At 54.8% G+C, this 27,430-nt stretch overlaps 1 protein-coding gene across 1 annotated transcript; it reads left to right on the top strand.

The window, feature by feature from the left end:
- Positions 1 to 109: 109 nt before the first annotated feature.
- On the top strand, positions 110 to 27,393 carry EVC (EvC ciliary complex subunit 1). The gene is made up of 21 exons (XM_049781651.1): positions 110 to 283; positions 2,181 to 2,303; positions 3,438 to 3,521; positions 4,656 to 4,879; positions 6,136 to 6,220; positions 7,555 to 7,650; positions 8,297 to 8,434; positions 10,874 to 11,032; positions 12,885 to 13,101; positions 14,289 to 14,437; positions 15,678 to 15,776; positions 16,345 to 16,557; positions 19,580 to 19,689; positions 21,395 to 21,602; positions 22,819 to 23,025; positions 23,468 to 23,612; positions 24,051 to 24,162; positions 25,578 to 25,704; positions 26,613 to 26,706; positions 27,078 to 27,174; positions 27,312 to 27,393. The coding sequence occupies exons 1-21, from the start codon at positions 110 to 112 to the stop codon at positions 27,391 to 27,393; spliced, it is 2,943 nt and encodes a 980-aa protein (XP_049637608.1).
- The last annotated feature ends 37 nt before the right edge of the window (positions 27,394 to 27,430 follow it).

Raw genomic sequence — 27,430 nt, 5'->3', positions numbered from 1 at the left:
GGGGGGGTTGGTTCCAAGTTTGGGGCGGGCGATCCAGGCTCCTCCCGGGCCGGGCCGGGCCGCGAGGGCCTGCTGGGATCTTAGGGTGCTGGAGTCCGGGTGGCCCGTCATGGCCCGCAGCTTGCCGGCCTGCGGGAGCGAAGCTCGGCTGCGGCTGGGCCGGGACACTCTTCGGCCGGTGCCTGCGCTGCTGGTCCCCGCTGTGCTCCTGGGAGCAGCGCTTGGCCTGGGCCTGGGCCTCTGGCTCGGCTGCCGCGCTGTCCGCCGGCGGCAGCGGCACCAGGTGGGTCGGGGAGCGCGGAGCCCACGCCGGGTGACCGGGTCCCGGGGTGCCTGGCGGTGGCTGGTTGTGGGGACCTCAATCAAGGGAGAAGGCTTGGTGACCCCCGGGCTTGTGCCGGGCAATCCCCTGCCTCCAGCCCGGCCACCGACCTCAGAGACCCTCTGGGCGCTGCTCCAAACCAGCCTGTGCCTTTGGAGCAAGAGGCCTGGGGCGGGGGTCGCTTGCAGTGGACCTGGGTCTCCCCATGGGTCCCAGGGTGCCGAGGCTGCGTGCATTCCTGCTTGCATTCACTCCTCGCCTCTTGTGAGTTTGCTGAGCTCAGAAGAAACTGGGCGCTGAAGCCACGGGAGGGGTGTCCAGCCAGACTCCTTTTTTGCCAAAGGATGTCCCTCTTTGGAGTGGAACTTCTCCAAGAAAAAGCGGGGGAAGCATCTTATCAGCCACACTTTTCTTGGGCAAAGGGGCTGTCTGTGCCGAGGTGGGCCCTGTCCCCAAGTGGTACTCTCTTCCCAGCTGGGCGAGCCGAGCATGGGCAAGTGACGGCCTTGCTCAAGCGTCGGATGCGTGTCAGACCACTATGCTCTCGAGGGACGGAGGTGTATGAAAGACCAATGATGGGTACTTTTGTTGTGAGGGGTCCACACCCAGTGGTTCTCAGGGGTTTACTCCGGGCCCTGCACTAGGGGATGATAAATCCTGACTATGCTTGGGGTACCACATGCGATGCTGGAGACTTAACCTGGGCAGCAGTGTGCAAGGCAGACGCCCTCCCCGCTGCACTATGGTTCCAGCCCTGTGTGTCCAAGTCACTTAAGATTTGAATCATGCGGGCCTGGAGAGATAGCACAGCGGCGTTTGCCTTGCAAGCAGCCGATCCAGGACCAAAGGTGGTTGGTTTGAATCCCGGTGCCCCATATGGTCCCCCGTGCCTGCCAGGAGCTATTTCTGAGCAGACAGCCAGGAGTAACCCCTGAGCAACGCCGGGTGTGGCCCAAAAACCAAAAAAAAAAAAAAGATTTGAATCATGCAGAGGAGGAGGAATACACACACACTTAGTGGTGGAGGAGGCATCCCAGCAGGGACAGGGACCCAACCTCAGGCCTCACATCTCAAAGGCTGGGGTTCCACTCTGAAGCTCTGAAAACAAACGCTTGTAACATTGGAGGGTGAGGAACATACCGTGCTCAGACTTACTCCTGGCTCTGTGTTCAGGAATTACTTCTGGCAGTGCTCAAGGAGCCCGTGGGGTGACAGACTATGTTGGGGCCAGCTGCATGCAAGCAAGTGCCCCTTTAAACCATTGGGCATTCCAAGTCACTTTTGTTCAGTGGGTACTAAGGAGACCTGTGGACTTCTCTGGGTGACTTGCAGCTACCCAGATCTCAGTACTCAGGCCCTGCAATGCTGAGAGTGACCTTTATTACCCTGCTGGTGCTGGGGGGGCCCTCAAAGGCCTTCCACACCCCCCAATGTTGTGGAGGCTTATAGGGTCATGGAATTGAACTGGAACTGGCCTCCTGAAAGCCTGTTGCCTGAACTGTTTTTCCAGTCATTGAATGTCACTGAAAATTATCTTAGAACCATTGTACACTGTTGCTGGAAATCGAGGGTCCGTGCATGGCAGCTCTTGGCTGGTGGAGGTGGAGGGGCCCAGGCAGAGGTAGCATCCAACACCCAGCAGAGCCACGGGATGAGCTTGGCCTCTGCAGTGGAGGCCTGGGGGAGGTGGTTGTGGGTCTCCCAGGAAGGTGACCCACTGCAGGGTCCTGAAGGTGGAGTGACTAGCCCCGTGGGAGAGTACAGAGTGATGAGATACAGTGGGGAGATGGTGGCTGAGGTCATGGGCATGGGGCCCCAGCTCCCCAACAGCAGTGACCCGTTCCCTCCCTGAATTCAGAAAGACAACGCTCAAGGCCTGCTCAGGAGCCTGGAGACTCGAGTGCCAGCAGCCCCGGACACCAGTCCCACTGGGAGGCGGAGAAGACGCGAAACAAATGTGTCCGGGGAGGAGGCTCTGGATGTAAGTGGGGCACTGGGGACACTGCAGGGGCACAGAGGGTGGGCGCCTCAGCCAGGTACCCGCTGGCAGCCCAGATGTGGCTGATCTATGCCAGACGCCAGGCCCCCCTCCCTCGCTGTCTCTGCCCCTTCTTCCTCTATCCTCATTCTGCCTGTTTGTAGGAATGGGAAAGAAACGGCCATGCTGCTGGGGTTCTGCCCCCCACATCCTGCTTTACCCCCACTGAGCAGCCCAAGTCCTCAGTATACCCCCCCTTTTCACCATGCACAGGGCACTCCTGTTCAAGAAGCAGCCCTGAGCCACACCCTCTGGTCAGTTAGCTACCTGAATGAACAGGCTTAGAGCTCCAAGTACCCTTGACAAAGGGTTCCTGAAAGGACTCTCTGTGCAGGCTGACAAACAGAGGAGCTGTGGCCAGTTTTTTGTTGTTGTTGTTGTTGTTTGTTTGGGTTTGTGGTACATTGTTGGGGCTCAGAGTTTATACCTGGGATCAGTCCTTGATCAGCGTGTTGTAAGGGACCAACCATACAGGGGTTGACTGTATGATACCAGTGTCCTAACCCCTACATTGCCTCTCTGGCCCCTGGAACCAAGTTATTAGTGAGAGGAAAGGTGGTTACAGGTGAAGCCTCTGCCCTCAGATACTAGAGGTGGGTCTGAGGGAGGAGGCCTTATGAGTGGCTGGAAGTTATGTGATAGTGGGGGATTATCCACAGACACTGCTCAGGGCGGCTGGATCTGGGTGGGGCCTGGCATTGGCCTGGCTATTTGGGAGTTGCTTGGGCAATTATGTCTTCCTTCCTTCCTTCCTTCCTTCCTTCCTTCCTTCCTTCCTTCCTTCCTTCCTTCCTTCCTTCCTTCCTTCCTTCCTTCCTTCCTTCCCTCCCTCCTTATTTTCCTTCCTACCCTCTCCCTCACTCCTTCCTTCTTTCCTTCCTTCCCGGGTCTGATTGCCCAATACCAGCCCGAGACTGCCTTGATGCCTGGGCCTTGCAGTTCCAAGGACCTCCAGCACCACCCCAGACATGACTGGGACCCACATGGTACCAGGTACTCATGCTAGTGCCCTTAGCATTCCTGGCATGTGCCCTGCTCTGCACCGGCTCTCTTCAGCCCACACTGTCCTCTCCGCAGGAATACGAGCCTTCTTTCAACAGTAACATCACCGCCTTTGCACTAAAGGCCAAAGTCGTCTACCCCATCAATCAGAAGTTTCGGGTGAGTAGCCTCAGCCCCCCCTGGGGGGCTTGATGAGGCCTGGGAACAAAATGTAGGGGTTCAAGCTGAGGGTTTGAGGAGAGAACAGTTGGGTAGCGGTGAGTCTGAGGTCCCTGACTTCGCCAAACCGTGGGGCTATGTGAGGTGTGTGGTGTAGGGAACAGCCTTGGTCCCCCATCCAAGTGTGTTCTGGTCATGGTCCCTGCTCCGGAGTTTGTGGGAGCAGGCCCAGAGATGCTGTGGTCTCGTGTCTCACTGCTGGGAGAAACTGCACCAAAAGAGACTAATCCCCTGACAACAGGCCTCGATCTGAGTCAAGCACCTGGCCCAGGAGTAGGTCTGCACCGGTGGAGGAAGTTTCTTGGACTTTCTCAGAGACACTCAGCCCAGGAATAAGGACCTGGCTTAGGCCCCAACCTGCTCCCGTGCACATCCAGGGCCTGCTTCCTCTGCTCAGAACCGTCGGGGGACACACGAGCAGCTCCTATCCCTGACCTGGGAGCACTGGCTCTCCTGGTGGCTGAGGATTGTCCCCACCCCCTAAGACCTCCTGGTCTGGCCAGACATGGCAGGAGAACTGTGATGGGGGCCAAGGCTATAGGGCCTGGCCTGGACTTGGCATTAAAGAGGGAGGGAGGGTACAGCCCGGCTGAGACCATGTTTAGGCCAGGCGGGGACAGAGCCAGTGAGCCTCGACCCAGATGAGCTGTGATGCCTCATGATCTGTGACCCCTCCAGTTTATGCGAAGGGGCCTGGGCTAGAGCCTCTGTGGGCCACGCATACGGCTGTAGGTGGAGGGAAATGTGAATCCTTGGTAAGAAGCTTGGAGCCCCTGAATGGCCAAGGATTAGAGGCAGAGGCAGGGGGGTGAGAAACCCCAGTGTGGATGGGTGAGGGGTCACTGTGGGCAGGTGGGGTGAGGGCAGTGTTTGCCCCGTGAGGGAATCAGAGTGGACTCCTGAGTGTTAGATACAGGTATCTGGGGAGAGCAGGCAGCCCACTCCCCATTACGTAGTCTTGAGTGTGGCCCAGTGGGAGTAGGGTCAGGTCTCGCCCAACCAAGCCCTGTTCTAGAACCCGGGCCCTGCTTTAGAACCTGGGTGCTGCCCTAGCACAGTGCCTTCTCTCCCCAGCCTCTGGCCGACGGCTCGTCCAACCCGTCCCTTCATGAACCCCCTGTGGCCGTGCTGCCCCACCAGCCTGATGCGTCACCGAGCAGCAGCCTGGGCACCCTGAGCCAGGCCGCCAAGGATGACCGAAGCTCCTTGGCCAGCTCGCACTCGGCTTCCAGTGACCGGCTCCTGCGCCGCACCTTCCTGCGGGCCCGTAGCCTGCCAGAGGCGCTGATCGGTGAGAGGTGTGTTCGGGAGCTCTGGGCAGAGCACCAAGCAGAGGGCCAGTCGCTCAGGCATGCAGCAGTAGGTGTCTGGAGTTGTGGCGGGATTCGCCTGGAGCCCGTGGCTTGTGCCAGTTAGGGATTGGGAGACCCTTGGCCACCTGCAGTTGAGGCCTCTGGGCAGGCTGAGTAATGCCCAGATGTGGCCCCTTCCATGTTCTGGCCATGGCCTGGGTGCTTCACTGGGGTTAATAGTTGCTGCAGAGACCGAGGGCCAGACCAGTTGCCCCTGGCCACCGGATCAGCCTTTATTAATCAGTGACTGAATTCCACCAAGCCAGGCAGCCCAGGGACTGCTCCTGCTCCATTTTATTTTCTTACTTGCTTATTTTGGGGGGCACATCCAACAGTGCTTAGGGCTGACTCCCAGCTCTGTGCTCAGGAATTAGTCCTAGCACTGCTCAGGGGACCAGATGGGATGCTGGGGGTCAAATTCGGGTCAGTCACGTCTGAGGCCAGGGACCTACTCGTTGTGCTTTTCTCAAAACGTATTTATTTTTGGTTTGGTTTTGTTTGTTTTGGCCCACACCTGGCAGGCTCAGAGAACCATATGGGAGAGAACCCAGGTTAACTGCATGAGAGGCAAAAGCAGTGTACGCTGTGCTGTCACTCCGGCCCTGTATTTTGGTATTTGTTTTGGGAGGACTGAGTGCTTGCTAGTCCTGCCTGGGCGGGAGAGTTAAGGCTTCTCCTGACAGCCTGGTGCTGTGGTGCTCGGTGCTCAGTTTCTGTGTTGTGGTGCTTGGTGCTCAGTGCTCATGGGCAGAGGGTTGTTTAGAGCCAGAGATGGAGCACAAAGTCCATCTCCTGTGTTGCTGCCCCACCCCACTGCCCCTGGTTAAAGAAACATGAATAAAGACACAAGAGAGGCTGAGTGTGCCACCTGGGCTCACACAGCAGGTGAGAAAAGGACTCAGAATGACCCTCCCTACCTCACAGCCCCACTCTGAGTCCTTGGTTTGCCTCGGGGCTATTCAGGGCCTGAGCAAACCAGGGCCAGGCGAGGGAGAGCCGCTGCCCTCCTGCTCCAGCAAGCCTCCACACCTCCCATCCCTCTCTTTTTCTCCTGTCTCTGCCCCTGACTTCTCCTCTCCTCCACCCCTTCTTTCCCCTCTCCCTTCCTCCCCTCTCCTCCTCTCCCCCTTTCTCCCCTCTCCTCTCCCCTGTCCTCTCATCCCTCATTGCCCTCCTCCCTCCTCTGCCTCTCCTCTTTTCAGCCTGGACCTGGACTTGTGCATCTACAACCTCCACCTCCAGGATCTGCTGAGTCTGGACGCGGCCCTGAGGCAGGAGAAGCACCTGGTAGGTGGGAGGGGGCTGAGCCCTGGAAATGGAAATGGAAAAAGGGGTGGCAGCAGTGGAAAACTCTCTCTCTCTCTCTCTCTCTCTCTCTCTCTCTCTCTCTCTCTCTCCCTCTCTCTCTCTCTCTCTCTCTCCCTCTCTCTCTCTCTCTCGCTCTCTCTCTCTCTCGCTCTCTCTCTCTCTCACTCACTCTCTCTCTCGCTCTCTCTCCCCACTCCCATCTCCTCTCTCTCTCTCTCTCTCTCTCTCTCTCTCTCTCTCTCTCATCTCTTTCTCTCTCTCTGTCTCTCAGAATTGCAGAGGGGACTGACCTGGGTTCCATCCCTGGCACCACCTATCACATATCACCCTGAGGCCTGCCAGGACTGATCCCTGAGGTCTGGGCAAGAATCCCTGCCCGCTCATACCTGCGATCACCTGAAATCTTTGTCCCAAAGACGTGTGTTTTGCCAGACATGTGCATGCATGGGGGGAGGGGTAGTAGTTTTATCCCTGTATCTGCAGTGGTGAACTGTTAAGAAGCAGAGGAGACAGCTCTTGGCTTGAAGACCCTTTCCCCAAAGTGAGCGACACTGTCTCTGGAGGTGGGAGGCGGAAGATCAGGGGCGTGGCAGTAGCGTCTGGTGCCACTAGGGTGCGCTTCTGCTTATTCACTTCATGTCTGACTTTACTGAAATCCACCCAGTGGGGGTTCAGAAAACTCTACCCCCAGTAAAGGTCTCCAAAGGTGCCATCACAAAACTTGAATTCAGAATCAATAGCTGCCTGAACCCGAGATGTTCCTGGCAGCGCTAGCCCATGTGGCATTTCTGGGGAGAGTGGGGGTCACTAGTGGAAAATTTTCAGAACCCAGGAGTAAAAAAGATGCATTATTTAAGGCTGCTTGGTGCTTATATTCTTCAGGAAGGGGTGTGATAAGCCAAATTAGCTACCTGTGTGGTTTCGGGGGGCAGCAGTGGAGGCAGGTGGCTGGAATGAGGGCTTGACTCCTTCAGTTCTCTGCACTTTTCTGGATCTTTCCACGGCAAGCAAACCCCTCCCCCACTTAGCAAATAAGGTAAGGATGGGGCCTGGCTGTGAAGGTACCACAAAGATTTACTGATAAATGTGTGGATGCACGGAGCATTTCTTTCCCAGGTTTTATGAAAAAAAAAAAAAAAGCATAAAATCCTTTATTATACTACATGGTCTGTTGTCTTTTCCTGTAGTAAAAATGTGTGTGTGTGTGTGTGTGTGTGTGTGTGCCATGCGCACTGAAGTACAGAAGGAAGAGAGAGTGATGCCCTTACTTAAAACTTTCACCTTTCTCTGAATTGTTTCCTCTTTTGTAACAGATGTTTATCCAGATTTTAAAAATGTGCCTCCTGGATCTCCCTAAGAAGAAGCCTGATGATGAATTATGCCAGAAAATTATTTCAAAGCAAGAAAATGTGAGTCTTCCGCTGATTGGGGATGGAGGGGAGCCACTTAAAATTCATTTACACCTATGTATGTCACCAAAGAAAATACTTTTGTTTTCATCTATAAAATGTTTTCTTTTTTTGTTTGTTTGTTTGTTTGTTTTTGGTCACACCCAGCAGCGCTCAGGGTTACTCCTGGCTCTATGCTCAGAAATCGCCCCTGGCAGGCACGGGGGACCATATGAGATGCCGGGATTTGAACCACCGTCCTTCTGCATGAAAGGCAAATGCCTTACCTCCATTCTATCTCTCTGGCCCCTATAAAATGTTTTCTTACCATATGGTGAAAACCATAGTTTATTACCATGTCACAGGATGTGAAACTACTCTTGCTTTCATCTATAAAATAGCTGATTATGAGACAGACATGTCAACCTAATAGATTTGATAATAGGGATAATAGACAAACATATTGGTACCAGTCTGAAAACAGCAGCATCTCTTAAAATGCTAGTGCTAAAACACATTTGAACTTCACACCTTAGAGGAGCCAATGCTTCAAATTATGAAGGGTGGCTGAGAAATGTTCAATATCATTTTTTAAATTAAAGACCTTTATTTTTTCCTGGAATCAAGAAACCTTTCTTCCCCTGTTTACCGGCTTGGTTTTCTTCAGGACCTGGAGGAATTGGAAAAGAGCCTTCAGCTCAGACTGTCGGGCACAGAGATGTTGGCTGCCTGCGAGCCCGCCTACGTCACACTGGCTGACGTGGAAAAGAAGGAGCGTGAGAATGCTGAGCTTTTGATGCACAACGTAAGTATGTGTGGTTTGCTCTTGTATGAGAGCCCTCCATGGCAGCTCATCACGAGACTGCACAAAACCGTGTGTGTCATAACACTTGCATTTCCTCTTGAACCAAACTCTGTAGCCAGTTTCTGAAGTTACAGAAGAGAAAATACCATTAGGCGGTCCAGATTTACAAAAGAAGTCCTTGTTGGCCCAATCAGCCAGCAAGGGTCCACTTCCATCCCTCTGGTGTGTTCTGGAATGAGGACGTCCCCCAGCTGATGACCAGGAAGGAATGGGTCCCAGGCTTATGACCAGAGACACTTTATTTTAAACTAACAGTGCTTAGTTCTTTGTTTAGGGCAAGAGGAACTGGGATTTATGGAGGGTGACAGGGCCAGAGACACAGAGGACAGCAGGGGTGACTGAGGCTCTAGGAGATGATCTGAGCTTTGCATGAGGGAAAGGGACGGCCCGGAGTCAGGCCTGAGAGTGACCGATAATCCTGGGAGACAGCGCCCCTCTTTGTGCTGTTCTTCTCCATCTCTGAAGTGGTGTCTCCGAAGCTTTCACATCAAGTTGAATTCCCTGAACAGTTACTCTATGTGGTTCTGGGGTCCCCTGAAAGAGTTGCGTTACAGGATCCCGTCTGCCAGAGGGTTTGAAGCAGTGCTGGGAGGAGGCGAGGTTCCAGCAGTTCTGATTTTTCTAGCAAGCGCTCATTGCTTTGATTTCAGATAAATCTTTTTCTTGTCGCTCTAATGTCAGGATCATCACAGTCTGTGACTCGGGGCATTTGCTGGCTGCCAGTTCTGCAGACTGGGACATCACTTACTACCAACACCTGTTTCTGTCCAGTGTGACAGCAAGACTGGTGCTTGCTTAGCTCCCGGGGCAATATTCTGAGTAAGCAGATATGGCCTTGGTACCCGCTTCTTGCAGAGGGTCGTGTTGGCCTTGCTGGTGATGGTCGGACTCGAGGTGGGAGGTCTGAGGATAAGCAGAGACCTTCCTGGTTTCCTTGTTGTTGCTCTATCCTATTGCTTTTCCCTTCAAGCCAGGGACTTCCTCCCCACGGACATACCCATCTGTGCTCAGGGTCCTTTCAGCTCTGCCAAGAGCTTCCTTCTTTCCTTACCCTCCCACTCTCATGCCCTCACTCTGGCAGCACAGTTCAGGGGGTTATTATTTTTTTCATTTCCTTCCACCTGTTCACCATGGGTTTTCGTTTGGTTGTTTGTTCGTTTGTGTGGGGGCCATACCCAGTGGTTCTCAAGACTCACTTTTGGTGTTGCTCAGAGCGCTGTATGGGAAGCTGGGGATCGAACCCAGGTCAGTAGTGTGCAAGGCAAACGCCTTCCCTTCTGTGCTGTTGCTTTAACCACTCCATCGTCAGTCTCATCTTTTTTTTGTTTTTTGTTTTGATTGTTTTTCGGTTTTGGTGTCACACCCAGCAGTGCTCAGGGGTTACTCCTGGCTCTACACTCAGAAATCGCCCCTGGGAGGCACAGAGGACCATATGAGATGCCAGGATTTGAACCACCATCCTTCTGCAGGAAAGGCAAATGCCTTACCTCCATGCTATTTCTCTGGTCCCGTCAGTCTCATCTTCTAGTGCACATGGATAAAATCACCTGACACTGCCCTCCTCCATCAGATTGGCTTCTGTGGCAAAGTCATGCCGCTCTAGAAGTGGGTCCCCCTGAATGTAGTCGACGGGGATGCAGAATTGGGGTTGTGGGAGTAACTTCTTCCTCAACTGCAGAGCTCAGTGCTGGATACAAAGCCTCCTAGAACTGAGCTGCACCATAATAGTGGGGGGCAGGTGTCCCTCACCTGAGCGGGGATGAACTTATCCTGATGATGAACTTGCCAAGATGAACTTACCTTGACTAGTAGAAGCATGAGAGTCTGGCTGTGATAAGGGCATGATGCCTGAGTGCACACTATACTGCTTTCTTGCTTTTCTTTCAGGGGTGGTGGTGGGTGGGTGGGTAGATGGATGGATCAGTGGATGAGTGAATGGAGGGTGGGTGGACAGGTAGGTGGATGAATGTGGGATTAGAGGATGGGGTTACTCTTGGCTCTTTGCTCAAAAATCACTCTTAGCAGGCTCATGGGACCCTATGAGATGATGGAGATTGAACCCGGTGGGCCGTGTGCAAGGCAAATGCCCTCCCCCTACAGTGTTATTGTTCCAGCCCCCTTTATAGCTTTTCTTAAATAAGTCTTCTTGGGCCCGGAGAGATAGCACAGCGGCGTTTGCCTTGCAAGCAGCCGATCCAGGACCAAAGGTGGTTGGTTTGAATCCCGGTGTCCCATATGGTCCCCCGTGCCTGCCAGGAGCTATTTCTGAGCAGAGAGCCAGGAGTAACCCCTGAGCACCGCCGGGTGTGGCCCAAAAACAAAAACAACAACAACAAAAAAAGTTTTCTCCCCTCCTTCCACTTCTTTCTCTCTCCACAGATGGAAGCTTTCTGGAAAAAGATGGAAAGTGTCCAGCACCTTCTTGTGGACCAGCTGAAGTGCTCCCACTCCAAAGCCCGACAGCTCCTAATGACACTGACCGAGAGAATGGCTGTGGTCGAGGGGCTGCTGTTGGATTCGCAGGACCTGCATGTGCTGGTACCGTGGCGGGGAGGGGAGAGAGGGAGCATGGGCTGTTGCCAGAAGAGACACAGAATCTCAGAGTTTCCAGGGGAGTAGAAATCAGTGTTCTTGTGTGGTAGATCGGAGTGGAACATTCAGAGAGAAGCAGAAACTCCACTTGTCCAACCCTCTCCTTGCTCACTCTCCTGTATGAACATCCACCTACCCATGTGTCCAAGTTTGTCTATCCTCCATACATACATGCATTTATCCATCACCCACCCACCCATCCATTTGTCTACCACTCACCAGCCAATTACCCACCCGCCCATCATCCTCCTTCCATCCATCTACCACAAACTAATCCACTCACTGACCAACTACCCCCATCGACCCATTTCATTTTCTCTTTTTTGTTTTGTTTTTACCATACCTGGCAATGCTCAGCCATTACTGATGGCTCCACACTCAGAAATCACTCCTGGCATGCTCAGGGGACCATATGGGATGCTGGGAATCGAACCTGGGTTCTTCCCAGGTCACCTCATGCAAGGCAAATGCCTTACTGCTGTGCCTCCATCCCTCATTTTCTCATCCATCCACCCTTCTGTCCATCTGTTTGGCCTCCCCTAGTGAGATATGGGCCAGCTCCCTGTTCTGCAGCAGTAAGAACCTGTCTCATACAGTGCTGCACATTGAAGTTGTCTAAGTGGTCCCAGAGGGGTCCCCTGCGGATACTTACTGGGGTCCTCAGTGACCCCTGGACAACAACCAGCTGCTCAATGGTGTGAATGAAGCTGGAGTTCCTCCTCCTCATTGCCTGAGCATCTCTTGGGGATGTCATTGTCCAGGGTCCACCCCCGTGATGGAATTTGAGGGTCTGTTTCTTGTGGTGGTGCTACCCTGGAGCACAGGCCCACCGCCAGGCCTTGATGCAGAGTAAGAAAGGGAGAGAGAGGGAGAGGGGAGAGGAAAGGAAAGACAGTGAAGGAAGGAGAGAGAAGGAGATGGAGAGGGAGAGACCTAGAGAGGGAGAGAGTGAAAGAGGAAGAGAGAGGGACAGAGAGAGATGAGAGGGGGAGAGAGGAAGAGAAAGAAAAAGATGAAGGGAGGAGAGGAGAGATAAGGAGAGAGAGGGAGGGGAGAAAGAGGAGAGAGGGAGGGAGAGAGGGAGTGGGAGAGCGAGAGATTGAGAGAGAGAGAAAAGGGAGGGAGGGAGGGAGGGAGACCCACAGTGGCTGCCCACAGCTGCCCATTCTGGCTTCAACTCCTGGCATCACTCACGGGCTCCAGAGCTTGTCTTCACATGCCCTCTAGCAGTCGGGCCGGATTTGTCTTACAGAAGCGCTGAAGAGCCCAAAGCGGCCTCTTGGGCAGGGACTGACCTCCCCAGACAGGCATCTCCACTTCCTGGGGGCGAGGCATCCACACTGTCCCTTCACTCAGCCTGCAACCAGACCCATTAAGGCTGGGGTGGCAGGGGGACAGCAGAGAAGACAAGGGACACACCTTTCACCACCTGTCTGGGGGAGAGCAGGTGTGGGGGCAACAGAGGACCCACCAGTGCTCACAGGGGTGGGATCCTGAGGATTTCTGGGGTCCCATGACTAGGGCACCTTTTCCGGGTGCAAAGGGTATCTGCACAGGGCCCAGAGCTAGTCCCAGGTACAAGCCCTGCTTCTCCTTGCTGTTACCGACCCTGTTCTTGAAGCTCTACCCAGAGCTGGGTTGGAGGGACGGGATTGGGGGCAGTTGCAACTCAGAGAGCCCATATGCTGGGGGGAGCACCAGCTCCTCTGAGCTCACCCCTGCTACCTACACCCCACAAAGCTCAGACCCTCGACAGCCTAGTGCTCCAGCTGCTGCTAACCCTCTACCCGAACCCCAGGATGCCGTGGACAGGACCCTGGGGCGGGCGCACATGGCCAAGGCCCTGGAGATGCTGAAGCGGCAGGTGCAGGAGGAAGCGGAGTCCTGGCTGGCCGCCCTGTCCCAGTCCCTGGAGCAGCTCACAGCGGGCAGCCGGCTCTCCGGGCAGCAGAAGGAGGAGCTACTCACTCAGCAGCACAAGGCCTTCTGGGGCCAGGCAGAGCACTTTGGCCGAGGTGGGTGGAGGTCTGGCAGGGATAGAGGCAAAGGGCTGTGTGGCGGGGGCCGGACGCACAAGTGCTGGCTCAGAAGGTCCCAGGAACAGCTCTAAGCGGGGGACAAACACCCCATCGGAGGCCAAGAGTACAGGGCAGGGCTGGGGAGGGACTGTTAGCACCGGCCTGGGGTGCGCAGGGCCAATCCCAGCATGGCATATCCCTGCCCAGAGTCCACCAGCATCACACACATGCCCAGAGCCTACCAGCATTGCACACAAGTGCCCAGAACCCACCAGTGTGCTCATATGTTCCCGAAACTGACCCCAGCTGTGGGGGCTCTGTCCTCCAGGTCCCAGAGGCAGGGACCAGGTTCGCCGGCAGGAGCTCTCCAGGCTTCACACTGTGCGCCCAGACCACTGACACCCCAGACAGCCCCCCTCAGCCCTGACTATATACAGGAAGCAACATTCATGGCCCATGGTGGGGGTCCCAAGTCGGGGTGAACGGCTCCATCCCCAGGGGATTCCCTGCCCATGCCCCTTTCTGCCTTGGGGGGGGGGGGTGGGAATCTTTGGCACTCGACCCTTCTCAGTAATATCCTCTCCACCTGCATTCCCATGGGGCCCATCTGCACACGTGCCCTGTTGTATATGAAAATATTTCCATAAGAGTATTCTTTGCCTGTTGTCCCACTTTGACCTTCCAGGTGGGGGCGCTGTTGAGTTTGGGAGCAAGCTGTTCAGGATCTTTGGCCAGAGTTGGTTGGCTGGCTGGCTCTAGGTGTGTTTTGGAGCTAGCAGCAGGCTGACAAAGAACTCTCTTCACCCAACCTTTTACCCCTTTAACCCTCCTGTCTGTGGATTATTTGCTGCGGATAAATATTACCAAGATCTTCCCCCAAAAGGGGACAAGGGGGTGGGAATCAATCTCTCATTCTGGGAGTTCTTTGCGGATTCACAAACAATCAACAAAGGAGTAAACGGGACCCAACAAATGGGGCAATAGGGCCCCGGGTCTGGGCTCCATGTCAGTGAGGACGGCACCCATGACCCCAGATCTCCGTGGCAGCCTGTTGCCTATCCTGGGTACCCAGGATGAAGAGTTGTGGGGGTGTTGCCATGGGTTTGGAATGCTGAAGGATGCACTGCCTGGCACCCTTGCCAGCATAAGTGAGGGTGACCTGGCATCCTGGCTTTTGTCTGCAGAGCTGGTGCAGCGTGGCCAGGAGCTGGCGAAGGCGTCACTGGCCCAGCAGGTGGAGGGTGCTGCAGAGCTCAGGCGGGCCCAGGAGGAGGAGCGGAGGAGTTTCCTGGCCCAGGCGCAGCCCCCTGCAGATCCCAAGGGCTTTCTCCAGGTAACACTCCTGGCCAGAACTGGGTCCTGCTCTCCCTCGGTTCAAGCCCACCTCCCACGGAGTGGATCAAGACTTGGGGATTCTGGGTACCTCACAGGCCAAGCTTCTGTCCCCTGGGGATCTGTAGAACAGACAGGGTTCCCTGGGGTGGGGCCAGCAGGGTGATGCCCCGGAGTTGAGTGGGCAGTGGACGGGAGGGATAGGTGAGTGGCACCAATTCCTGGACCTGCTAGTTCCTCAGCTAGACCTGCTGCTCCAGCTGGGAAGGGACAGAGGGCGGGGCTGCCTGAAGGGATCCTCCTTTTTTGTTCTTGGGCCATAGCCAGAGGGGCTCAGGGCTCCTCTGTCCCTACCTCTATGGGGTTCTGGGTCTAGAACCTGGCTGGGTACACCTTACCCTGCCCTATCTTTCTGGCCTGAGATCTCCCCTGGGCTGCCACAGCTTAGGCAGGACCAAGTGAGGCTCAGCGTGGCCAAGCTCTCCTTGCCTTGAGTTTCCCCAATGTCCGGGATGTCCTGGCACTTGGGTCTCCCAAGACGGGTCTGAGTGGTCATGGATGTGGCTCTGACCATGGTCCTTGATTCCCTGTCTGAAGCTTTAGAGGCCGAGGAAGGGCCATTGATGCATCTAGCTGCCCCCTCCCGGAGCTCTGTCCACTGGTGCCTCAGGCCTGACTCTGCTAAGGAGATAATGAGGCTGGGAGTGGGGGGGCTCACGTGGAGAAACTGGCATAATGAGAGCTCAGGACTTTGAACCTGGGAACCAAAGGGGGTTCTTGCAGGACTGCACCCCACCCAGGATAGTCCTGGAACCCTGAGCTCAAGGTCTGGTTGCCATTTTTTTTTTTTAATGCGCTGAAGTCAGGTGTGAGGGCCTGGAAACCAAGTGGCCTCGCTCACAGCCTCTCCCCAGAACCCCTACCTGGGCACCCAGAGGTGCCCAGGGTCCAGGACAGGGTGTCAGTGTCTGAGGTGCCCCCTGCTGGCAACGTCTCCTAGCAGAGGGCCTACAGTGGCCCCAGTGTCTGGACTCCCTGGTACCCCACAACCCTTCCCAGGGCAGGTTTCCTGAAGGTGCTCCCTGTGTCTTGGTCCTGGACATCAGGCTTCCAATCTGTGAGGCCTCTGGGTAGGCCTCAGCCTCCAGATGGGAGTCAGGAAGGGGCAGGCTCCTGGGATGGGGGGCATGTTCTCTGGGAGGGGCCTTCGGGTATCGTATGAGTCACCCTCTCACACACAGGCTTTCCATGCACTCCTGGAGCGGCAGCGGTTGATTCTGAACGAGCAGGAAGATCAGGAGACCCTCAGGATGGCAGAGGCCCTGGTGGCACTGTGCCAGGTGGGGGCAGGGAGGGTCACAGATCCCACATGTACTCTGTAGGCATGTATGGACATATGTTTGAGTATGAGCCTATCATGTACAACCACATAGATATGGACCATCTGGGTATATGCATGCAAGTTACATGGATAAGCATATGAATTTGTGGACATGTGTGTGATTATATAAGCATGTGGTTCTTGTACATGTGTGTACATTTACATGTGTGAGCATGTGACTATATGGACACATGTATGTGTTTGCACGTTAGAGCATATGGATGTGTGTACACATTGATATAGATGTGTGAGTGCGGCTATGTGGATACACATGTGCATGGATGTTAACATGTGATTCGTGTAAGCTTGTAGTTTACCTATGTGTGTTTCATAGTATGCTTGTGCAGAAAGTACATGCTTGTTTCTGTGTACATGCAGGTATTGATATCACATGCCCTTGTGTGTGACTGGAGCGTCCTTCCCCAGATTTCTCCTCAGCCTCCGAGGGCAAACGGAAGAGGGGGCGAAGGGGTACCCAGCCCACGGTGAGGACATGGCTGTGATTCTGGTGTGGCTATCCACTCCAGGAGCTGTACCACAATACTGTGGGAGCCTTCCAGAAATTCACGGACGTGCTGTTCCTTGAGACGCTTCCAGACCTGACGGGCTGGCCCAGGACCCAGAGCGAGTGTTTGCTGCAGGAGACACAGGAAAATGCTGCCCGGCAGCTGGAGAAATCCAACCGCTTCCGGAAGCAGCAGTGGAAGCTCTTCTGGGACCTTCTGGAACAGGAAAAACAGGTGAGCGTGTTTCAGAAAATGGCAGCTAGTCATGCCCTGCAGGGTTGGTGACGTCAGGGGTCCCAGCAGCATCCGAGCGGGCTGTCAGAGCAGAGTCTTAAGGAACCTGAGGTAGGAATCAGTGGCAGAGCCTTCCAGGGGTCACACCTGCAGCAGAAAGCCCATCAGGGGGTGGCTCAATCCATGAGCTACCTAGAAGGCAGCCAGGCCTGTTTGTTCTTCCCCAGATGGACGTAACCCAGAACGTAGCTCACGGGGCTTAGCCATGCAGCCAGTAGTTTCACAGAGAAGGCCAACTTGCTGGGGAAAGCCAGGGAGCTAGCACAGCCAATGGCAATCCAATGAAGTTGCTGCCACGATGTTTGCGTTGTCCTCCCACACCAAGGGCTGGGACGAGGCCCTTGCTGGTGTGATTGGGTGGAGGAGGACGAGGGAAGACTCTGGGTTGCTCAGGTGGGCCTTATGGAACTTCGAGGGACAGAGGAGGTTGAGAACCAAGGGGATAGGCTGGAGCAGCCCTGCATGGAGTGACGGAGCCATGGGCTGCAGGCATCTCTGGGCAGGAGAGGCAGGTCAGAGCTACCCTAGCAGGAGTAGGCTAACAGCACCAGCGTCCAGACAGTGAGACCCACTGCACATCACACTCTCCCAGCATCAGAGAATCCATTGGAATTCTCAACATCTGCAGGAAGGTCTTGGCCACAGTGGGGCTACTAGACAAGAATTTTTTTTTTTTTTGGGCACTCAGAGATCACTCCTGGCTTGGGGACCATATGTGACGCCAGGGGATCAAACCGTGGTCCATCCTAGGCTAGCAAGGGCAAGGCAGACACCTTACCTCTAGCGCCACCTCGCCGACCCCAAGAATTTTATATTTTAAAAAAATAGAAACTGGCACTCAAGCAATAGCTCCCTAGACTTGTCATGGAGTCCTCTTAATCAGGCACATTGAGTCTTGAACACAAAAAGGCAAGTGATTTAATTAATCCAAAGGCGCAGAGTGCAATCAGGCCAAAGCCTGACATTGTGGTGCTGAGCAGTTGGACAAGACCATGTAGAGAGGAAGTTCTGGCAGCATAATGTAGTTGTGGGGCGAAGAGGAGAAGAGCAAAAGAATAGGCTTTCCTAGTCAGCTGCCTGGCACAAAAAGACATTGAGATGAGGTGTGAGAGGTCCATTGGGAACTTGGAGGGGGCCCTTGTTTGGAGGATCTTGGTGTTTAGTCCGTTCTGCTGAAGGTCTGTACCTAGCCGATGTCTCCGTGACCTTCTTTCCTTCCTGCCCAGGCAACCAGGTGGGCCTGGCTCTTTGTCCTTTCCAGCCATAATTTAGGATATAGAAGCTGCCCATCTCTGTCTGCTGAGCTCCAAAAAGCCACTCAGTGTACGGGTCTTAATTGCCAGCTAGTTCCTTTACTTCCCCCCTACAAGCATAGGTCAGGATAAAGCGTTTCTTTAAAAAAAAAAAAAAAAAAGTAACAAAATCCAAGAGTCTGTGGAAAGCAAAACTGCACTTTAAACTTTGTCCTGCCAGACTGAGTGCATACAAAAGCATGCTGTGTAAGGACAATGAGGCCCAGAGCTCTTTCCCTGCCACCATGATCCCCAGACCACCTCAGGGTGACCGGTGTGCGGACTGTCCCGAGTGAATGGGCCTGAAACAGAGGCTCCTTGAGGGTTAAGAAAGCAAGAGATGGGGCTGGAGTGACAGAGGGTTTCTAAAGTGATTGTATCTCTAAGGGGTCGGCTCTGGGAGAGGAAGCAGAGATTAAAAGCATTTACAGCCCCCCAACAGGGGCTTTCTCCCTGTGGCGCTGGCTTTCCGGGAAGCAAAGGTCCCAAGAGCCCACCTTTTGAGACCCTCTCCTCAGTCTGACTACTTAAGTGTGGTATTTTAATGGTACAAATTATAAAAGTTTGAAAAATCTTTAGCAGAAAAAAAAATGTAAATATGGGGTCAGAGCAATAGCACAGCAGGTAGGACATTTTCCTTGCACTCTAACCTACTTGGGTTCAATTCCCCCTGGCATCCCATATAGTCCCTCAAGCCTGCCAGGAGTAATTTCTGAGTGCAGAGCCAGGAATAACCCCTGAACACTGTGGTCCAAAAACCTAATTAAATAATTTCATATTTGTTGCAAGTCAGCCCCTGAAAAGGTTGACTGATGGAGGGATGGAGGATGAGGTCTTTCCCTTCCAGCTCGGAGCACGCGTCTGCCACCCTGTCTAGCCGACGGTTCTGAGGTGAAACGGCGGGTAAATAGCTCGCAGACAGTCAGGCTTGTGGAAATATTCGCTTTATTCGGTGGACAAGACTGAAGTCCAAAGACTCAGCTTCAGTTCCAGCCAAAAAGCCCTGGCCTTCCACAGACTCTTGTTTTTATCCACCAGAATCAGGTACCACCCAATGGTGGGATCAGGTACCAACCAATGGTGGAAGCAGAATCAAGTACTACCCTAGGGTGGGGGCAGAATGCCAGGTCACACCCTAGGGTAGGGCACAATCACCAATCATCCCCCAAAATATTTACATATGGGGCCAGGCGGTGGCGCTAAAGGTAAGGTGCCTGCCTTGCCTGCGCTTGGACGGACCTCGGTTGGATCCCCAGTGTCCCATATGGTCCCCCAAGCCAGGAGCAACTTCTGAGCACATAGCCAGGAGTAACCCCTGAGCATTACCGGGTGTGGCCCAAAAACCAAAAAAAAAAAAAAATTTACATACACAGCACATATTTATATTTATTATATAATGTAGTTATAATTTATGTAATTTATAATATAACATTTATATTTGTATCTTATATCATATATTATATATATATATATAAACTAGATGAGAAGAGAAAGGTCTTATTTTGGCGATTGTTGTTTTCTTTCTTTTTGGGCACACCCATTGCTTGGCGACATCCACTGTGCTGGCCCCAAGTTGCTCTTCGAAGCTAGAAACAAAAGGCATGATCCAACAGGGGTGGGGCGGGCGGAATGGGCCTGGCTGACTCCCACCCTCCCCTCTGCCGGCCCAGGAGTGGCTGGAGGAGTGCGCTTTGTCTACAGTGCTTCAGACTCAGCTTGGGGACAGCCAGGAGAGCGTCGTCCGTCAGGTGCTGAGCCGGCTGGGAGGACTCAGTGAGGAGTGAGTATAAGAATGTGGGCCATGGCTGGTGGCCTCGGTTGTGCCATGACAAGCCCTGGGATTCGGCCACGTCCACTGCCCCCCACCACCTCCCGCAGCGACTCGGGAGACCAAACTCACTTCAGAGTGAGAGAAGGAGAGTGTCATGAGGGGGGGGGGTGCACAAGGGACTTCCCCTGTGCCCTCATTTTACAAAGAGGGCTAGTCATGCACATACCAGAGAGCTGACAGGCACGAGAACACTGGCAAACACTTTCTGGGCAACGATGTTCTCACATCCTCACAATGTACCACCCAGAGATCTGTCTGGTCTAGTCTGTGCCTGGTTCTGTGCCACCAGCATGATCCAGGCTCAGAACATCTGATCATCCCCTCTAGGACCCCCGTAGGAAATGTCCCCTCAAGTAAAGGGAGGATATCTTAAGAGCTAACTTACCTGGAATTACCTGTGCCCGGTATTACCTCTATTTATTAATGTTTTATTCTTGGTACATTTTTTGCCATAACTGATAGTGGGCTTTTCTTTCCTTTGCTTTAATATTTTATTTTATTTATTTTTGGTATGGGGGCCACACCCAGCGGTGCTCTCAGTAATCGCTCCTGGCACACTTATGAGGTGCCGGGGATTGAACCCAGGTTGGTCCTGGGTTGGCCTCATGCAGGGCCTCTTGTACTATTGCTCTGGTCCCCCAGGCTTTTCTACTTGATAAAAAAAAAAGCATTTCTATTTTTTCTTTGCTCTTTGGGCCACACCCAGCGGCCCAAAATAACTCAGGTTACTCCTGGCTCTATATTTGGGGTCATTCCTGACTGTGCTGGGAGACTGTATGGGATGTGATAGCTGTGCTTTTGCTTTGGCCTTATACTACTACTACTACTACTACTACTACTACTACTACTACTACTACTACTACTACTCTTTTACTTCTTCCTCCTCCTCCTCCTCCTTTCTTCTTTCTTCTTTTTTTTTTTTTTTTTTTGGTTTTTGGAGACACTCGGTGGTGGTCAGGGGTTACTCCTGGCTATGCGCTCAGAAATCGCTCCTGGCTTGGGGGACCACATGGGTGGGATGCTGGGAGATTGAACTGCAGTCTGTCCCAGGTTAGCGCATGCAAGGCAAAGCCCTACCGCTTTCATCACAGCTCCGGCCCCTCTTTTCTAATTTTGATAACACTACGATGTACCAAGTCACTCATAACACAGTCATTTCAGGCATTAAATGAGCACTACAGGCCACTGGTAGGAGAACCCCAACAAGCTGGGAGGGAGTTCAGAGCACTGGAGTCGGGGCAGAGAAGCCAGGTAGGCCTGTGTCTCCAAGGGCCAGTCTGCCTTGATTCTGGAAGGACCCCTCTGGTGATCAGCTTGCATGTGTGTGTACACACGCTCACACGTGCACCTACATGTGTGCTGCACGTGGGTCACATGTGCGTGCATGTATGCACATGGGTAGTGTGTGCACAGGTGATGTGTTTATCTCATGCCCACGTGCATGTTTTGTGTGCATGGTGTGCGCATATGTGTGAAGAGAGGAGGGAGCCTGGAAGCCCCCCAAGCCTGCCCGTGAGGCTGAAACTTTATGACAGGCTGATGGGTGTCCCCGACCCCACTCCGGAACCCCGCTTGGCCCATGCTGGGACCCCCCTCGTTGCACAGAGCTCTCCCGGACCCTGCCCCCCGCTGCTCAGCCTGCCCTCTTCTCCAGGTCTGAGCGGAGCATCCTGCAGGGCCACAGCCTGGTGCTGTGCGCAGCTCTCCGCAGGCTGGCCCTGCGTGGCTGTGCCCTGGCCGCGGTGGCTCAGATGCGGCTGTCGGGGAAGAAGAACCTGGTGCAGGAGCTCCGGGAGCAGCAGGCACTGGAGCAGGCAGCCCCATGCCTGGACGAGCACCAGTGGCAGCTGCTCCGGGCACTGGTGAGACCTGCCGGAGACCCCAGAGACCCACCCGACTCGAGGACACCCGAGGGCCCCTACTGGCCATGTCTCAACCCGCCCCCCAAGCCCTCCCATGGGCACTGGCTTCCCTAAGGCTGTACCCAAACCACAGGGACAGAAGACACTGGGAGGGCACTGGCCTTGTATGCAGCTAACCAGAGAGAACTGGGCACCACAGAGGGTTCCCTGAGCCAGTGGATGGATCCCTGAGCACAGAGCCAGAAGTAGGCCCTGAGCATCGCTGGTGTGACCCCAGCCACCACCAGAGGGGCACTGCAGAGGCGTCAGGAGTGCTGTGAAGTGCAGCTTTGCATGCAGCAGCCCTGATGGATCTGGAACTGGGGCAGGAAGGGCTTGGGAGAGGTGGGCTCGGTGCTCTGGACTTACTTCTGGTGCTGTGCTCAGGGGTCAGTCTTGCCAGGCTCAAGGGACCCTTCTAGGGTGCTGGGGATCGAACCTGGATTAGCCATGGGCAAGGCAAGTGCTTTAATAAGCCTCTGCCTGTGTCTTGTTTTGGTTTAGGGCCACACACAGTGGTGCTCAGGGCTTACTCCTGGCTCTGTGCTCAGAAATCACTCCTAGAAGGCTCGGGGGATGACTCTATGGGATGCCAGAGGTCAAACCTGGGTTGGCCTCATGCAAGTCATATGCCCTCCCGCTGTGCAGCTGCTCTGGCCCAAGACTTTTGACCAGCTCTGGGTTACTTCACTAAGACTGAGAGAGCTCAAGAAGGCAGAGGGCAGCTCTCAACCTTGCTGCCTGGCTGCCCTTTGCCCTGTCCTCTCACCCCTTCCAGGGCCAACTATGCCCAGAGCCCTGTATATTTTGCCTTGGCATAAACCTGCCCCTGCTGTCCCATAGGTTTCTCCAACTCAGCCCTGACCTGACTCAGCTCTGGTCCTGCTGTGTGACTTTTAGAAAGTAACTGAACGTCTCTGAGCCTCCATGGCCTCCTTACTCCAGAGATGCCTAGATGTTGGGAACACCAGAGGCAGCTGGTGTCCCCGTGAGGGGCACTGAGAGTCTGGGAACAAGACAGGAATACCCGGAAACGCCCAGGCGGGACTGGAGCACCGAGCCCTCATCTACCTAGTCTGAATGGGCCAGCCAGCTCCTGCCCCTCTCCCTGGTCCTGATCCTTCTCTGCCCTGAGCTGGTGTGGTGGGTGGGGTGTGACAAGATGGCACCCCTGCAGGAGGCACGTGTCCTGGACGAAGCGGCCCGGCTGCAGGACGAAGCCCAGCAGACGCGACGGCAGCTCCAGCAGCAGCTGCTGGCTGAGGCCCAGGGCGCGGAGCTGCTGCTCCAGCCTCACACCAAGCGAGCTGTGGCCCGGGCATTGCTGGCTCAGGCACGCGTTGCCGCCACCAGGAGCTGTGCCAAGGACCGAGATGACTTCAAGGTATGTACCTGCCCCTGCCTCCCCCAAATCCCCCCTGGGGGGACAGAGCACTGGGGCTGGGAGCACCAGGCAGGGCAGGGGCCTCATCTGCTCCTCTTCTGCCTCAAATGTGGCTTGAGAAATGCACAGGACCCAGAGCACCAGCCCCCGGCCCCACAGAGGGGCTCTAGGCTTACTCAATGGCTCCCACACTGTGCCCACAGAACAGACTCTCACCTCCCAACCCCATTTCTGCCGGAGGATCTCTCCTCCTCTAGGCCTCAGAATGGCTGCAGCTACTTCGGACATCAGCTCTGCATTCCAGGCAGATTGTAGGACCACGCCAGGCTGGCAGTTGGCATGGGGGAGGAGGGGGTTCAGGGAGATGATACCAACTGGGGTCTGCAGGTCAGGCAGTGTCTAGGTGTGCTTCCCACTGACCTGTGCCACCCCACCCCTGCAGGCCACACTGATGGAGGCGGCAGTGGAGAGCGTCTATGTGACCGGCCCTGGCGTGGGCCGGCTCGTGGGTGCCTATGAGGAGCAGCTGGGGAGGATGATGAAGGAACACGCAGAGCGGGTACTGCTGAGTCTGCAGAGCCTGCAGGGTATGTGGACCCCACTCCACTTGCCCCCCCCAACAGCTGCAGAGGGGACGACCCTGCCATAGTGCTCCCTGGCTGCTAGGGTTGGGAATTCAAACTTCAAAGCATTTTTCCAAAGGCATTTTCAAGGCACCTCTGGAATAGCCTGGAATCCCTGTCAAAAGTCCTTTAAAAACAGTGGAGCCCAGGTGGCGGCTCTTGGGGACCAGCCACTTGGATTCTGAAAGGCCTTTACCTCTGGGGTCACCCAGAAACTTATCCAGAAGCAGACACTCTGCTGTGAGGGTTTTCCCCGTTGAATTAGAACCAGGCAGAGGGCTGGTGTGGCCCCCAAGAAGCAGGTGGGCTGGACAGCAGAGGCTAGTGGGTTTCTTTGGCGCTGGATTCCCTGCCTCAAAACCCATCCCACAGACATGGCTCCCTCACTGCACATTGCCCTAGGGGAGAGAGTGGAAAGTTACCGGCTACAGAAGAAGCAAGAGCTCAGCAAAGTCCCGAGGGGGACTGAGGTGGATAGTGATGCCCAGGGGTCCGGCCCAGCCCTGCATCAGAGGTGAGGCTCCTATTGGGGTCCATGCATGGGGTTCCGTGCAATGCACCTGCTCCGTCCCTCCCCTCTGCTCATATGTCTCTGGCATGCTTAGCCTGCTGAAAAGTGCTGTTGGGCCAATGTGGGGGTGGGGAACACTGACTCCCTCACTCCCTCCTCATTCAGGGTCTGTTCCCCTAGTCCAGTGGGGCTTTGGGGGAATAAGAACATTAGTTCCTTCCTCTCTGCTGTCTCATTGTGGCCCTGAGCAGTGCCAGAGTCTTATAAAGGGGGCTGGCTGGAGATGGACAGTGTGTGGAGATGGTTGGGTGGCTAAGGGTTGGACAATTGGGGTGAATGGATAGAGGGATGTTGGATAGATAGATAAGGGGTGGATTTTGGGTGAGGGTTGGGAGGTCCATGATGGGTGGAGGAATGGGTGGACAGTGAATGAATATATAGGTGGGTGGTATGTCTGGGTACTAGATGACTAGATGGTGGATAGAGGGAGAGAATGAATGGAGAGACAGATGATGGTTGGATGGATTGATGGGTGGGTGGGCCAGTGGATGAACAGAAGGGTGGGTGAAAGGGTGGGTGGATGGATGAATGAATGGATGGGTGATAGGTGGATGGATGGATGGATTGGGTGGATTGGGTGGATAGGTGGGTGGGTGGGTAGATGGATAGATGGGTGGGTGAATGTATGGATGGTTGGATGGATGGATGGGTGGGTGGATGTGTGGGATGGTAGATGGGTGGATGGTAGATAGGTGGGTGGGTGGGTGGGTAGGTGGTTGGATGGATGAATGGGTGGATAGATGGGTGGGTGGGTAGGTGAATGGATTGATGAATGGTGGATGGGTTGGTGGGTGGGTGGACAGATGGGTAAACTAAGAGATGGATATTTGGTGTGTATGGGTGGAGAGGTAGACGATGATATAGGATCTTGTTGGATGAATAGAAGTTTGAAGGCAGAAGGAAGAGCAATAACTGGTGGGATTTGGTGCTTCAGGCAGTCTCCATAGACAGCAGCTGCCACAAAGTGGTTCTACCTTCAAGTTTAGGTCTGCCTCTTTGAGCAAACCCATCCCAAGAGGGATGAAAAAGCCACAGGGGAAGCATGGCAGGATGTAGCCTGGAACCAAAGTAAATGAGACTCGGCCAGAAGGAGGAGCATGTGGCTAAGCCGCCCCATTAGGGACTGTCCCTTACATAAAAGCCTCCTGCCACCCCCCTTAACTTTCTCAAGCTCTGCTCATGTCAACCCCTCCCTCATGAAAAGGTGATCAGCCACTCCTAGGTGGGCTCAGGCAGAAGTCAGGCACAGGGCCAACAGCTGCCATGGTCTCAGCTAAGCCCACCCTGGTGACCATTTGGAGTATGTAGCATATTCAACTGTGGTCAGGGGCGTGAGCACAGCTGTCCCCTCCCTCCAGGATGTGGGTGGAGCAGAAACGGTTCCTGGCGCAGTTCACCTCACACCAGCGAGTCCGCCTGCAAGCTCGGGAGCAGATGGCCAAGGCCACAGAGGGTCTGCTGGCTCAGCTGGACACGCAGCTGCAGGTAGGGGACAGGGGATGGGCGCGGGAGTGTGGGGCATAGAGGACCAGCCCAGGGCTCAGCCTTACACAAAGGCCTTTGGGAGGGGACCACATGCCCCACAGCCTCTGTACACCTTATGATTGATGGTGCCTTAGGTGGGCCCATCACATCCTGTTTGGAGCAGCCTTGAGCACTGGATCTCTCACTCCCTGAATCACACACACACACACACACACACACACACACACACACACACACACACACACACACATACACACACACACACACATGTCCACATGTGACCTGCTGTGCCCGGCCACCATCCATGCTGCTAGTGGCTGAGGTCTGCACTAGACCTAGAATGTCCAGGGATACATGGATACTAATTTATCATTGAAAATACATAGCATGTTGTCACGGAAATGAAACTTGTCACAAGGCTTATCCAAGTGAAAGAAAGTTTTTCTTCGAGCCGAGGGCTGCAAACACACAGGTGGGGACATGCCCTGTGGGCCAGAGCCTCAGGACAGTCTCACCATCAAGTAGCCTCGCGCTGTCACCACTGAATAGGGGCAGTATGCTCACTGCTGACTTAGGGCTTAGAGACGCAGGCCTGGCAAATGGCAATGGGCGGGTCATGCTAGGAATCCCAGCTGCCATGGAGAAACTGAGGCACAGTGAGTTTCCCAGATTCTGAGCTTGGTCTACTCTCATGGTAGCCCAGAAAACAGCCAGGGAGTGGGGGTCGGTGGGGAAAGGGTTGGACCCCACATGCAGTTCCTCCTCACAAGCCTCCCTCCTCCACAGTGCTTTGTTCCATGTCATTCTTCCCCACCCCCGGCTTTGGGGGCCTGAGGAAGTTGGCGAGCCTCAGCCTGCTGGTGAGGGGCAACTGGGAGGCCACCCAACGGACCTCTCTTTGCATGCAGGAAGCAGAGCAGGCCTTCATCTCGGAGCTGGCTGCACTAGCCCGGGTGCCCTTGGCTGAGAACAGAGTGTCACCCCAGAAGCGTGGACTGCCAGGTCAGTGGTGGGCAGTGGTGACCTCTTGGAAATGGCCTCCATGGGCACCTGTGTGGGTTGACAACCAGGCCCCAAGCTGTGGCCGGCTGTCTGCACCCTGGGCATCCCCATCTGGAAAATGAGCCTTTGTGGGAATTTTCCTCCCCTAAGCCTGTTCCTCCTTCAGGGAGAATCTGAATTACTGAGCTGATTACTGGGACATGGATTGGGGCTGGGTCTTCATGACCCTCCAAGAATTGTGCAAGGGGTTATGAGTTGGGGGCAGTTCACTCCCAGTTCTACTGCAGCAGCCGCAGGGTTTGGGGACAGCATGCAGAGACTGGAGGGCAGAGGGTGCAGGGAGCCCCAGCTAGGCCCTGTGTCGTGTGCAGAGAAGCCTCCGAGGACCAAGAGGAAAAAGCCCCCTCCCAGGGACAGAGGCGACCAAGGGGCTCCAGAGGAGGAGGATCTAGCTGCAGGGCCGCACAGGTAGGTCCTGGATAGGAGGGTGCGGGGGAGGGTCCCCACTTGACTCAGTCCATCCCTCCCTAACCCAGGAGGAGGCCAGCTGGGTGGGCGTCCTGGGTGGTTCCCGATGATCTGATGGAGCCTTTTCTCTGTGGCAGCAGCACCAGGCTGAGCCCTCAGGAGAGCGGATGGGCTGAAGGCGAGACCACCAGGATTCCGAGGCCCAGAGCAGACGCATAGCAAGAGGTTCTGAGTCCAGTGCTGCTGTAGCCCCGCC

This window comes from Suncus etruscus, chromosome 10, assembly GCF_024139225.1.
Source record: "Suncus etruscus isolate mSunEtr1 chromosome 10, mSunEtr1.pri.cur, whole genome shotgun sequence".
NCBI lineage: Eukaryota > Metazoa > Chordata > Mammalia > Eulipotyphla > Soricidae > Suncus > Suncus etruscus.
This window is presented reverse-complemented; position numbering and strand designations above follow the sequence as displayed.

Excerpts from the sequence above, each read along its gene's own strand:
- EVC (XM_049781651.1), top strand. The coding sequence starts at position 110 with ATGGCCCGCAGCTTGCCGGCCTGCGGGAGCGAAGCTCGGCTGCGGCTG. Across the intron at positions 11,033-12,884 it reads CGCAGGACCTGCATGTGCTG|GATGCCGTGGACAGGACCCT; the intron begins GTACCGTGGCGG and ends CCCGAACCCCAG. Across the intron at positions 23,026-23,467 it reads AGGACCGAGATGACTTCAAG|GCCACACTGATGGAGGCGGC; the intron begins GTATGTACCTGC and ends CCACCCCTGCAG.